Source organism: Thunnus maccoyii, chromosome 21, assembly GCF_910596095.1.
Source record: "Thunnus maccoyii chromosome 21, fThuMac1.1, whole genome shotgun sequence".
Classification (NCBI taxonomy): Eukaryota; Metazoa; Chordata; class Actinopteri; order Scombriformes; family Scombridae; genus Thunnus; species Thunnus maccoyii.
This window is the reverse complement of record NC_056553.1, coordinates 8103243-8116489: the sequence shown is the minus strand read 5'-3', so window position 1 is coordinate 8116489 and position 13247 is coordinate 8103243. Positions and strand designations below refer to the sequence as shown.

The following is a 13247-nucleotide window of genomic DNA, read 5'->3' as shown; positions in this document are numbered from 1 at the left end:
TCTCTAGCTGACAGCAGCCTGAAAATTGACAAAATATAAATAACAGGTTTCATAGTTTTACTGATCTGAAGTGTGAAGGAACAAGATGCTTTATCAAAAACCATTTATTCAAGTCTAAAAATATGAATCTAAAAAGCTTAACTTTAGGACATCACATGTAATGCACATACAAATCAGTTAGATCAGCTCTGACAGTTGGCCATTATTGGTGATCCAGTGTGAAAACACACCCACGGGAGTGAAGGGGTAAGGGTTGACAGCAGGACTTGTGTTTATTTCAGAAAGAAGTTCAGATTTGGCTACAGACATGGCATAGCAGGCTGAACCGGAGATTGTGAAGCCGTCCTCTGGCACAGCTGCACTCTGGGAGAACGTGGTGTTGGCGTCCGTCAAAGTGGTAATCGAGGGAGACGAGTGGTCATTTTCGGCCTCTGCGGTGGATGTGCGGCTGGGAGAAAGTGGGGTAGAGGTGATCTGCTCTATCTTGCTGTATAATGCTTGCAGGGTTACAGGAACGGACATGCACCTGAGTCAAAAAACAAACAAGTATTGGAAGAGATCAGACTGGAGGTAAGAATGCAAAGATGGCAGGGTCTGACATATTTTTTATATTAAAAACTTGGTAACATTGACATTATTGAAGTCAATCCAGTTCATATTCCTGCATATCAAAACAATCTTCAATCTAATTTCCCCCAGGAAGCAAGACGATGATCCTACTAAGGAAGGAGGCAGCTTTTTCAAATTGTAGAGCAAGGAGGGGTAGATACAAGTTATGAAACCATACCTCTTTAAAACACTGGAGACATATTCATCCATAGAGGAATCCCCTATTCCTGCTCCAAACAAACTGCAGTTAATCTGATGACAATCAGAAATGTCCATCAGTACTGTGGACAAAAAAAAAAGCACAAACAAGTAATTTAAGACAGATTTTTATGTCATATTTATCATTGACCTGACCTTAAAGGTGCAGTGTGTAGGATTTAGTGGCATCTAGTGGTGAAGTCGCAGATTGCAACCCCTCACCCCTCAATTTCAAGCATGTAGGAGAATCTACATGCTTGGCACTGGCTGCGAAACTCGCTAAAAAACACAAAAGGCCCTTTCTAGAGCCAGTGTTTGGTTTGTCCGTTCTGGACAACATGGCAGGCTCTGTGGAAGAGGACTCGCTCCCTATGTAGATATAAAGAGCTCATTCTAAGGTAACGAAAACATGACAATTCTTAGTTTCAGGTGATTATACACTAAAGCATCCATATGAATATTATATTCCATTTCTGCCAAGTCCATTCTGCTAGATGCCACTAAATTCTACACACTGCACCTTTAAATAACCCTCCATATGGCTTAAAACAAAATCACAACGAATTAGGTAAATTGATTTGATTAAGAAACGTTTTTCAGATGTTGAGGTTCTCAGACAACAGCACTTATTCTTGACCTTTAATAAAAATGTGTGGGAAATGCTCACAAACAGCAAGGGAGTCGGTGTCAGGTCGGTGAAAGGTCACAGAAAAGCTGGTGTCAGACTCCGGAAGGACTTCGAAATGCAGGTCACGAGCAGATCCTGATAAACAGAGCCATCAATAAAGTATTACATGATTGTGAAAAAAGGAAAAAAAAAACAATTTTGTTCCTGCCAATTTTACAGAGATGACTTTCTCCAATTTTTCTCCTACCTGGACTGGTGCACATACAGCTTCTCAGTAGGGTGTTGATGGCACATTGATGGCGCAGCAGCTCCAGCAGGGCTGGTACGTGGGCCGGATGGGTGAAGGGAATATTGTCCATCACAGTCGCTCTCTGGGCAGGCACCTCCCATGCAGCTCCAGGGAAAATATAACTGTGCATCACATCACCAGGAAGAGGCTGGACAGAAAAGGCTATTGATTAGTTTTGTGTCATACATTACATTCAAGGCTTGTATAATCATTTAGCTTACTGTGTGAATTGTAGTGTAACACACAACGGTGTCAATCACTAAGGCAACAAGCGTGTACATACCACAGTAAAAATAGTATCCTGCTCATCTAATGTCTCCCCATGGCTGTTTGCACTTAGTGAACATCTCTGCAGAAGCTTGGGTAATGGTGCCCACTGCAGGTCAACATCTGGTATGGTCACATCTAGGATGTGTCACAGAAGGAAAAAACAGCAGAATACAGATGGGACATAAATATATGCTTGAGGACTAAAGAGGAAAAAAAAAAACCCAAAAAAACACTAAATGTAATACTTACATTATGTGCGAAAAGAAATAAAAAGCATGTGTGAATTTCACACAGTAGAAGAATTTATTGTGAAATGTTTCCAGACCTGTAATTTGGCTAAGCTTCTTAACAAAAGACAGCATCATTGGTATCGCTGGCTTCAGTTTGAGCAGAAAGCAGGCAGGAAACGTCTCATATGGCCCCTCACTCAGTGGTGTAAACACTGGATAACTGCAACAGCACACAATTTTACTACTTCTTATTAACACAGTTTGACACTGAAATCCAGATTTACTGTGGGATGTAAAATGAAAAAGTATTCCGTTGGGTGAGAAGATTAAACAACATGTTACCCCTGGAGATCCAGCTGTGGAGGCTGTGGGATCACAGATGCCATCTGAAGCTTGTGAGTGGCATCGCTGGGGCTCACGGTCACCTGAGCTGCCTGCACAACTGGCTCCATACCTGGAATTTCTTTTAATAAAAAGAGCTTTTCAGCGGGACTCAAAATGTAAATGTTGCATTCACAAGATATCTGATAGGTCTATTAGTAAACTGCTTTAGTTTAACATGAGATCACATTAGTGCATTTCTGCCTGTTAAGAGCTTTGGGATCTTACGTGCAACTGAAGTCTTCATCCCATCAGTTGGGATTGTATAGAACTGGATAGTCAAAGGGCAATCTAGTAGTAGAAAAATGTTATCAATTCAAAAGTTAAATGACTTTTTTAAAATAGTTTTTGCCTCTTGTCATTATGTACCTTCTTTTCCAGCTATTAGACACCCAATCCTGCTATTGGTAATCATGTCCATTTGGGGGTCACTGTCCTCTGTTACCCTGAAAGCAGATAAAAGTGTTGGTTCCCATCTTTCTAACAAGTTTTAAGCCTTCATATTTCATGTCACTCACCTTGACAAATGTGATAGTACTTGCAAGTCTTTTCCAAGGTATTGTAGAGATGCAAACAGTTTTAATTTGACATCACTGAAAAAAAAAAAGACAGGGAAAGTTAAAATGACTGCAAGAGGCCCCGTACTGTTCAAGCTAATAAACATTTTTATGAGTAGGTACTTGTCTCCAGGGATGTTGTACTGGGTGAAGAGGCCTTCCAATTTCATAGAGAAGTCAGCAAAATTTTTTGACCTGTGGAGAGCCGTACAGCAGTACACTCAGCACGAGCATCTAAAGCTGTTTATCTTTAGGTAATCATTTAAATAGCACTGTCATCTCAATCCCCATAATGTGGGGGATAACAGCAGTGCTGCTGCAGTGTGCTGGCTGTGAACTAAAATTTACCATCGCTCTACCTCTTACCTCAGCAGCTGAAGAAGGGATTCACTGGACTGCAAGAAAATTACATTTTATTAGCACAGTACAGGGTAAAGGGGAGTGTTGTAAATTGCTTGCTGGAAACCGGACAGTCCACTTACAACAGGGGAACCTCCGTGTGGGGCCACCTTTACTTCCTCCACCCCACCACATGGCAGCAACACCACTTCCAGGTAGAATAAGTCGGCTGTCAGGTAGCATGTGGCCTCAGTGATGTGAAAGCCCATCCTAGAGTGCAAACGTGAATATGGAAGAAAGTTAGTGGAACCACATTATTAGATAGGATGAGAGGTAACAAAAGAAAAAGTTTGTCTTAAACCAATGGTCAGGTGCCCAAATAAACATTGAAATAGGTTTTTCTTGCCATAATCATTCCTTCTGTTCATACTGGTCGTTAGAAAGTCCCTTCATAATGCACTTACAATGTAAGTGATTGAGGCCGAAATCCACAAGCTAGATAGTATGAAGCTATGAAATGTTAGTCTTTTTAGTGCCAAAGTCACTGTTTGTTACGATTCTTCCACCACAGCTCAACAGGGAAACACTGTCTGAGGGAACACAAAGAGGGAATTTGATGCTAAAAAGACTGTAAATGTGGCAGATATCCACTCGACATGACTAACTCGCACTGCTGAAGCCTCATATAAAGCTTCATATAAACTTGGAAATGAATTTTTGCACAAAATGACACACTGTGGATTTTGTCCCCCATCACCTACATATGAAAGCACATTTGAAGGAGATATTTTAATAGCCAGTATGAACAGGAGGAATGATTACATCGAGGAAAAACCGCATCAATAAGTCAACTCTTTACCCTCGTTGTTTGGCTATCATCTCCAGACGAGACCTCATGGCGTTCATAGAGGACACTGAAATATAGAGAGACTGACTGATTCGCAAGTAGAGCCAAAATACAAGTCAATTCTATATACACACTGAACTACATGAAGATCAAAACACATACAGAATCATCAGTATATTGTTTTTTTTTTACCATTAAACACTTCCTGGAGCCTTTCCAGGGATCTACCCAGCAGCTCACAGGGTTTGGATTCATCTCTGGATTTGTCCTATTACGAGAAAAGCAGCAGCAGCAGCAACAATGGAGCAGTTGTGTGACAATGTCATCCTTGTGTAAACAGTCTTTGGTCTTCCAGGCCCATCCCACTGTGCAACACAAACTGTGTGACACAGTGGCGCAGGGAAATGTTGACATTTGGATGCTTTGCACTTTGGGATGGGTATGTATAGGGAGGCAGTGAGCTTAATGCACCCGGGCGTGTAAAAATGCATTGTGCATTGCAAGTACCCCTAGAGCTCTACCCTCATTACTTATAGTCCTATAAAAGTCCTCTTGAACATTACTGCTGGCAGATAGCTGCCTTATCCCTTTGGACCACACATCACTTCAGACCACCAAGTAATCCAAGTTTCTTTACCATACTTTAGAGACTGACCACTGCCAAGCTCAGCTTCACATTAATCCAGAGTATTATCTGTCCTGGTGCTCCACCCATAACAAATATAAAAGAAAACTAACTAACGCTCTCTAGAGCTTCAATATATCAGTGCTACATGTGCACTATATACTTCATTTCAGCCTTTTTTGTTGGACAGTAAATATCTTTCTGAACAGGATAGCATTAAACATAGAAACGAATTCCAGTCATTAAGCTGCAAAATTAAAAATGAGGAAAAAAAACTGAACTGAATCCAAGTAAAGATTTGATAACTCTCAATGCACAGACTGCTGATCAAACAACAAAGACTTGAATGTTCTAGCATAGATGATCTCATTCTCAGTGCATCACCACACCAGTTCCTGATTAGCACATCATCATATTAGAGAAACCACCCAGTGACCGGCCAAATATCTGTTATTCATGCATTTATCACGTCTTTACCGACATAAAACAAACAAGAAGAAAAAGATGACTTTTGAGTGATCTCATATTGGCACTGTGACATTTAAAAGGGGACAGTAAAGCTGATGTGAATGTGAGATGTGAGTATGAGGGCTGAGGATCAGATATGACAGTGTTTACTGGAATTAGTCTTACCATGCATCTTCTTACAAGCTGGAAGGTTTCATTCCAAGTCTTTTCTGCATATTTCAAGCGCAGGTCAGAGATTATGGACTTCATCACTAATAGTACACACAAGAAAAAAAAAAAGACAAAATATAAATCAGCATCCACACCCTTCAATTTGTAATGGTCTTTTCTTTAATTTCAGGCAATTTTAAAGCATATCTTCACAGCAGACAAGCATGTTTTGAGTTAAAAGTTAATGTGCTTGGATTTAATTTTAAAAAATATCTGTTCATTTTGTACAAAAACTTCATTACCTGCCTTCTGAAAAGTCTATTTAACACTTGCTGACTTGACAATACGCCTCCTTCTGCACAGGCGTGCAAACATTTATGCGGATTAGCCAATTAATCAATTATGTGTCATGTTCAACCCACTGCTCTTTAATGCATGTTTCAACCGCAAAGCAAATAACAAAGAGTAATTCTGAAAATAATGTTATTAGTAATAACTGTTGGCAAGAATGTTATAAATAAGAAACAGTCATTTAAAAAAGTGAAAGGAAATGTCTTGTTGTCCCAGGCGGGCGGGCGTTGTCAGACTGAGCCGAGCCCACAGGACGCGCAGTCAGTCTGCTGCTAACAGCTACCCAGCCAAGCTAGGGCGCTAGCCATGAGCTAACAAGTAGCTAGCTGAGTTCTTTTTCATTTTGCCACCACAATTGAGCCTTCGTGAAACGCTGCACCGAGCCGAATACCATCTAATTTACCGGTAGGTGATGTCAGTCACACATTTAGCTTTGTTGAAACGCTTGCTGCTGTTCATGTTAGCTCTCTTTGTACGTCGCATCATTTAGTTGTGATTAGCTGCTCGTTATCGTCTGCTAGCCTTTTCGCCTGTGTGTGTGGCCACCCTTAGCTGCCTAGCCGAGTTTGAAAGGGTCGAAGGAACATCTGTTGCTGTGTGTATCCGATTTTAATGTGTTATCTGAGCCGCTGTCTTTATGCTTATTTAGAGGTTAGGTGATGCTAACCAGCTAGATATATATATTAGTTGGCTTGTTAGCCACATCGCCCAAAACAGCCAGCCAGTTCACCTGCAGGTTGACATGTCAGCAGCTAACTTGCTAATAAGTTAACATCATTATTAAGAGTATTGTTCAACGTTAATTTGTGATTTCGGTTGTCTGTTGTTGCTATAATTAATTAGGTAAAATGTTCACTTGCTCAGCTAATATGTAGACCATCCTGCTGTGCTGTATTATCGCCATTTAGGTTAGTTGCCAATGTCATGATCCGCTGATTTATTATTATATTAGTGTAGGCGGTCTAATGACCTTACACCAAATTGTGTGGTCATCTTTGCAACCTGAACACGTGTTGTTGTCATTGTATTTCTCATTCCTCATCTTGAGTCTAATCAAGTGTCTTGATAACGTAACTTTTGTTTAGAAATTAGTGAAATCAGTTGATCAGGTTCATCAGGCAAGGTTTCATCACTTACCTGAAAATGTTAGATATGAATTAACATGAACATTTTTTCTTAGGAGCGATATGTTCTGACTATGGGGGTTTAAATGGTTAAGGTAAAATAAAAAGCACCTTCAGTACTAAATTGTAATATTGACTTTCAGTGCATAGATCCCCATTTTGTTAATTTGTATAATGACCTATTGGCTGCATTCCCACCTTTATCCCTCATCCCCAGAGGTCTTTGTGAGCCTGGAAAGGGCATTGATGCACACTTCTGGACATCATCTTATTTCCATGATCTTCTTGGACAGTTCAGTGTGGGGAAACTAACCACTAAAAAGCTTTAGCTTGTGTCAGATTTGATCCACTCCTGTCAAAACATCGAGGAATACTACCAGATTTCACCTAGAAGTTAAAAAAAGGTTGTATTACTTTGCTAAATGGTTTTCACAGGTTCATCCTGGCTTAGCGGATTGTGTGCAATATTGTTACATTAACTGATATGAAATCTTTCCACTGACCTGTACACAGCTGTAGGGAGGAGCGATAACGTAAAAAGCTATTAAAAAGCAGTTCTCGTGCATCAAATTAATGGCTGTGGTTATTATCGCACTTTATTTTCGGTTGTCTCGTTCAGGTACAGACAATCACCCACTGCACCCCATTTGTGGAAATTTCTCCTAGTTATATTCTTCATAGTAGTGGAATTTATTGCGATGAAACACAGAGATGGCAATGTAATCTCACTGCAGACGAGTTATTTTATCAGAAATGATGATGAAACATTCTTCTCCCTCCCTCCCTTCCCTTTTTTTTTTGTTATCTCCCCAGGAATTCTCAGTCAACCCCTGGTTGCAGCTGGAATCGTCAGTCTGATTTTCACGGTCTTCATTTCACAATCCTTCCCTCCACCTTGAACTTTCTCCCCTTCACACTTGAATCTCTTGGTACACAGAGCCATGGCAGCTGCTAAGCCAAAAGGGCAGAACTCTCTAGCCCTTCACAAAGTGATTATGGTGGGCAGCGGAGGAGTGGGCAAATCTGCCCTTACGCTCCAGTTCATGTATGATGAGGTGAGTGTGTGTGTGTGTGTGTGTGTGTTTGCAATTTCATCAATTTGCATCACAGCTGTCTCATGTTGGTTTAGTAGATTACAAAGTTGACCAAAGTTCACATTATCGTGATGTTTGGTCTACTTTTTTCTTTTTCCTTTTCCCTCATAGTTTGTTGAAGACTACGAGCCAACCAAAGCAGACAGCTACAGGAAGAAAGTGGTGCTGGACGGAGAGGAGGTACAGATCGACATCCTCGACACAGCTGGACAAGAAGACTACGCAGCCATCCGAGATAACTACTTTCGCAGTGGCGAGGGTTTCCTCTGTGTATTTTCCATCACAGAACTGGAGTCGTTTGCAGCAACAGTAGACTTCAGGTGGAGCCTCAACACTTCCACACCCGTTACAGTTAAATTACTGTCATCATTAGCTATCCCTCCTCTGTTATAGTGCTTGAACAGTCCTTTTTCGGACATGTAGGAACACAGCTGAGTGTCTGGTTTTTGCTGTTTGACCTGATACACAGTAAATACAAAACCTGTTTACTTAAAGGTGCAGTGTGAAGAATTTAGTGGTATCTAGCAGAACAGACTCCAGCAGAAATGGAATATAATATTCATAAGTATGTTTAAATTAGTGTATAATCACCTTAAAATAAGAATTGTTGTCTTCTCATTACCTTAGAATGAGCCCTTTTTTATATAACACAGGAAGCAGGTCCCCTTCCACAGAGCCCATGATGTTGCCACCACCATGTTTCTACAGTAGCCCAGAACAGACAAACCAAACACTGGTTCTAGAGAGGACCTTTTGCATTTTTCGTGGCCACTGTAGGTTCTCCTACATGCTGGGAAGGGGAGGGGTATTCGGTTGGTTGCAATCTGCAACCTCCTCACCAGATGCCACTCACTGCACCTTTTAAGCCAGCAGTAACCTGTTTATTTACATAATTCATGGCTGAGTGACATTTCCTGTTTTTTGTTTTTTTTTTTTTTTTTTTTTGCAGAGAGCAGATTCTGCGAGTGAAGGAGGATGAGAACGTGCCCTTCCTCTTGGTCGGTAACAAATCAGACTTGGACGACCGACGGCAGGTCAGCGCGGACGAGGCCAAGGCACGCGCCGAACAGTGGGGCGTGTGCTACGTGGAGACTTCTGCCAAAACCCGTGCCAATGTTGACAAGGTTAGTCTTGACGGTTTAAGATAAGAATCGACCTCGGTGACTTTTGATAGTGAGCAGAGAAATGTGAGGATTTTTTTTTTTTTCTTTTTTTTCGAACAGGTGTTCTTTGACCTGATGAGAGAGATCCGGGCGAGGAAAATGGAGGACAGCAAAGAGAAGAACGGCAAGAAGAAAAGTAAAAGTTTGGCCAAGAGAATTAGAGAGAGATGTTGTATTTTATAGTGGTAAAAGAGAGCAGGATAGCTGCTTATGTACATATACATTTCTCAGACTTTTGCATTTATTTTGTGCCCATACCTGACCACGACTCTCTGTCCCTGGTCAACAGGACGTCTGAGCGTGCGTCAGGGAGTAGTAAGGTGGCACTCCATACACCATTTATAGCTCTAACTTTTTATGTGCTGACACTCCAAATAATTTATGTACTCTCTCTCTTACTCTGACCACGTTACAGAGTGTAATAAATGGACGGTGTTTTAATTTAGGCCTAAGCTTGACAAGAAGCTAAGGCCCCATGAAATGTTCCAAAACCTTTTCATTGTAAAGTTTGATGTGTATAATATATTCAGACAACTGTGCAGTTCAAGTTCAAAAGATGAGATGAAATGAAAGTGTCATAGCCAAGGTTTTAAATGGGGAAGCTATAACTGGAGCTCAATATTGGGAAAACCCCAAGTCATGTAATCAGTCCACCGTCTCGGGTAGGAAATGTAAGTTAACACACTCAGCAAGGGTGTCCAACCACAAATTCATCAAGTGCCACCGAGGAAAATCTACATTTGCACTGGTGAATCTACGAAACATTTTAATTTGAAAGACTGTTGTGTTATCTTAGCCAGAGCCTAAATTTGATGCCATTCCTGTTTGTTGTTTTATTACGTGGTAATGGGTTTTGAACACATATTTTTTATCTGTGAAGTTTTTCTTTCTTCTCTTTTTTCTCTCTATCATATCAACCAGTGTAAGATAAGCGCACTAATCCTTTTTCTCAATTTTCTTTCCCCCCCTTTCCAGTCACTTTGTTGAGTCCTTCTCAAATGCACAAAAAAAAAAAAAACATCGATCGTTACCCTTAAATCTGTGAGGGATCTTACAACACTTGAACTTTTTTCAATTCTAACATTTCAGAAGTTTTACCTCACTTGGCTAATGACTTTTCATTGCCTTTTTTTTTTTTTTTTTGGTTGCGATAAAGGAATCCCTGGTGCTCTGATAAAAGGTGATTCCTATAACACTACATCCTTTACATGCTGTGTTCAACACATCTTAAAGTTGATAAATTGCTTCCAGTCATGTAAAGATTCCGTTTGCCAATTTTACTTTACTGGCTCAGACTTTTAATCACCAATTGTTTACCCCCCTTCTTTTTTTTTGACTTGTATGTATTTCTTAATTGGGCTAAAACGGGAATACATTAATGGGTAGATGAATTTTAAGGCATAAAATATAGAGAAAAGGAATACAGGCTGATAGATGTAAGGTGGTACCTGCCCAAAAAAGTTGCTCTCAGTCACCAAAGAACAATGCTAGCTAGTGCAAACAAGTGCCCACTTTATTAATTGAAACGAATCACAACTTGCATCAAAAGGAGCGACGCACCGCATCTCGTCAGCCATGTTTGTGTAAACACTATCTATGATGGAGGTAAAGGTTGGACGGGTGTCAGGGGAAGTAAAATAGGTTTAATTCTAAACGGCCTGGGAAAGAAACGCAAGGTTACGAGGGCTTTAGTAATTCATGTACAGTGCACACCGTTGCCTACCTGTCCACTGCGAATGTGAATAATCCCCTCTTTCCATCCTGTTTGCCTGTAATCGTAGGCTGCTAATGATGTGCAGAGTTTCTACACTCTGCTTTGTTTACCTTTTTGTTACGGTTTGTGCAAAACCACCCTGTGTTATAACACTGTTGTAACATCGAAATCAAACACCTGATTACGTTTACTTCATCTCGCTCATGTAGCTGAATAACTTGACAGGCAAGTGAAGATTGAAGCAGTGTAAAAAAATTGGAAAAATGAGAATTTAGCACATGATTAACAGTTAAATTACATAGACCAAAACACACTGTGAAATCTGCCCCTCCTATTATTTTTTTTTAGTTTACTTATAACTGAGCCATTTTTTTTTTCCACCATTACACTTTATTTGAATGTTATTTTAAAGTCTAACAACCATCTATGATTCAGTTTTTTAAGTTACTAACATAAGAGTAAATGTTGCGTGCGTTGCCGACAGCAACAGCTCACCATTTACATTTAAAGAATTTCCACAACAAATATGATGCCCAATACTGGAGTCTATGCAAAAACAACTTCTGTAACTGCAAAGAGGAAGAGTAAACGAAACTTGGAAATAATTCAAAACATCAGTGCTCGACTGTGGTTTGGTATTGTGTTGCACTTCTTGTTTGTAGATCAGACCACAGCTTCAAAAAATGAACACTCATCATTCAAATATTACGAAAATACAGATTCCCTGAATTAATACAAGAACACTAAAGAATCCCTGGCTTTGATTACAGGCTTTGTCAGTTCGTCAACCGTACTGTGACAAAAAGACAGTAATGCAAAAGAATGTTTTGTGGTAGTTCTTATTTATTGAAAAGCACACTGTAGAGTGAGAGTTTAAAGATAGGGAGGGAGGGAGGGAGGGGGGGTGTGAGGTAAGCTCGAACCCAAAATGTTAGGAATCCATGGCGTCAGAATGTTTGGAAAGTAGTTTGGATTAATATGTTTTTAAAGGGCTAACCTCCAGTACACCATACCATGATTGAGACAACCCCCCTGAAAGTAACAGAAAATGACGTAGAGCGAAAAGAAAGTCTTTTATGGCATACCTTCCTCAGCTTACGGCCATTACATTAAGTGCTGTGTGTCTTCATTGTTGAGGATTGTTGAAGCTACTATACTTAAAAGTGACCACCGTAGTGCTTGCTTACTCTAACATTGGCTTTACACAGTTGCATTCTCGTTTCAGAAGCAAACATCCATAATCGATCTAATTTTTTCCCATCGTCTTCATGTATAGCTAATAGACTCGATGGCCCAAATATTTTCAGCTGGGTTTTAAAGGGTGATACTAAAACAGTGAAAGTTTGTGTGTGAAAGCTACGAGCAAGCTGTCCTACTGGGTATTCAGATAAGTTGTTTTGCCTTTTATATAAATACCCTTGGAATTTGAGAAAAAAAAAAAAAAAAGGATATATACTGTATGTCTTTGGTTGGATGGTTGGATGTATGCCATCAATTAAATGTTTCCTTCATGTTTACTTATTTTAAACATAACCACTAATGTAGCCTATCTGTTTGTGAATGCAAGAGGTGAAGCTTACATTTCAATTCATTTTTTGTGAGTTATTTGGAAATGGCAAATAAAGTGGATATTACTAATAACATTTTCAAATGTATTCAGATCTTTGTGTTAAGGTTTGTGTCTTGACTTGAATTATTATTGTTGCACTGAGCAGGCAGACCGGTCTTTGGGAGTGTCCTCTGGGAGTGTGTGCGCACATATCTGCTGCTTAAATTTCCATGAGTACACTGAATTTCAACCACCTCAGGATCCTCACCTATGATCCTGAAGGGGGAACTGTATTATCACTACATCAAAACACTTTACCTTACCGTAAGTCATTATGTAATTTACCACAGTTGTGGTTTTGTACGTCATAGAAACATGAAACTGCGTCACTGTAACGTCAGCTGCATAACTTCCTCTGCAATGTGACTTCTGTTTTTTTTTTTTCAGAATCGGTGAACTTAAAGACTTTTACAGTATTTCACTCAAATCAAGGGATTTTCCCCCCCAAGTTAAGACATTACTTTACATTACCAAGTTGTTTTTGTTGCACTATAATATGTGTACAAGCACAGACAGCTCGGCACAGCCCACACACAATCACACTGATTCTTTTTGCAACATATAGGATCATATGCTTGATTCTACACATGTCACGGCATGT

At 40.0% G+C, this 13247-nt stretch overlaps 2 protein-coding genes across 8 annotated transcripts; one reads left to right on the top strand and one right to left on the bottom strand.

Moving 5' to 3' along the window:
* Window positions 1–88: 88 nt before the first annotated feature.
* Window positions 89–5983, bottom strand: zgc:111976 (uncharacterized protein LOC553663 homolog). 4 transcript variants are annotated; one of them, XM_042398689.1, is made up of 17 exons: window positions 5894–5983; window positions 5607–5692; window positions 4541–4616; window positions 4361–4415; window positions 3645–3771; window positions 3529–3557; window positions 3286–3357; window positions 3124–3198; window positions 2975–3051; window positions 2834–2896; window positions 2567–2687; window positions 2320–2444; window positions 2008–2129; window positions 1683–1872; window positions 1445–1570; window positions 788–890; window positions 89–526 (listed from the first exon to the last, which is right to left on the bottom strand). In XM_042398689.1, the coding sequence occupies exons 2-17, from the start codon at window positions 5688–5690 to the stop codon at window positions 178–180; spliced, it is 1794 nt and encodes a 597-aa protein (XP_042254623.1). In that variant the 5' UTR covers window positions 5691–5692; window positions 5894–5983; the 3' UTR covers window positions 89–177. The 4 variants fall into 4 exon arrangements, with proteins under 4 accessions (XP_042254623.1, XP_042254625.1, XP_042254626.1 ...); XM_042398691.1 differs by having other exon boundaries at window positions 2567–2678; XM_042398692.1 differs by having other exon boundaries at window positions 1475–1570; window positions 5894–5982.
* Window positions 4759–12680, top strand: ralaa (v-ral simian leukemia viral oncogene homolog Aa (ras related)). 4 transcript variants are annotated; one of them, XM_042398699.1, is made up of 6 exons: window positions 4759–5551; window positions 7880–7914; window positions 8004–8121; window positions 8272–8480; window positions 9110–9284; window positions 9384–12680. In XM_042398699.1, the coding sequence occupies exons 3-6, from the start codon at window positions 8008–8010 to the stop codon at window positions 9504–9506; spliced, it is 621 nt and encodes a 206-aa protein (XP_042254633.1). In that variant the 5' UTR covers window positions 4759–5551; window positions 7880–7914; window positions 8004–8007; the 3' UTR covers window positions 9507–12680. The 4 variants fall into 4 exon arrangements, with proteins under 4 accessions (XP_042254633.1, XP_042254632.1, XP_042254634.1 ...); XM_042398698.1 differs by lacking the exon at window positions 4759–5551 and adding an exon at window positions 6260–6347; XM_042398700.1 differs by lacking the exons at window positions 4759–5551; window positions 7880–7914 and adding an exon at window positions 6268–6347.
* Window positions 12681–13247: the final 567 nt, after the last annotated feature.

What these genes read in the sequence shown, in the direction of transcription:
- zgc:111976 (XM_042398689.1), bottom strand. Translation starts at nt 5,690, where the DNA reads ATGAAGTCCATAATCTCTGACCTGCGCTTGAAATATGCAGAAAAGACT. An exon ending in GCTCCAGGAAGTGTTTAATG is followed by an intron (nt 4,416 to 4,540) that starts GTAAAAAAAAAA and finishes TCTATATTTCAG; the next exon opens with TGTCCTCTATGAACGCCATG. An exon ending in CTGTATGTGCACCAGTCCAG is followed by an intron (nt 1,571 to 1,682) that starts GTAGGAGAAAAA and finishes TCTGTTTATCAG; the next exon opens with GATCTGCTCGTGACCTGCAT.
- ralaa (XM_042398699.1), top strand. Translation starts at nt 8,008, where the DNA reads ATGGCAGCTGCTAAGCCAAAAGGGCAGAACTCTCTAGCCCTTCACAAA. An exon ending in TCCAGTTCATGTATGATGAG is followed by an intron (nt 8,122 to 8,271) that starts GTGAGTGTGTGT and finishes TTTCCCTCATAG; the next exon opens with TTTGTTGAAGACTACGAGCC. An exon ending in CCCGTGCCAATGTTGACAAG is followed by an intron (nt 9,285 to 9,383) that starts GTTAGTCTTGAC and finishes TTTTTCGAACAG; the next exon opens with GTGTTCTTTGACCTGATGAG.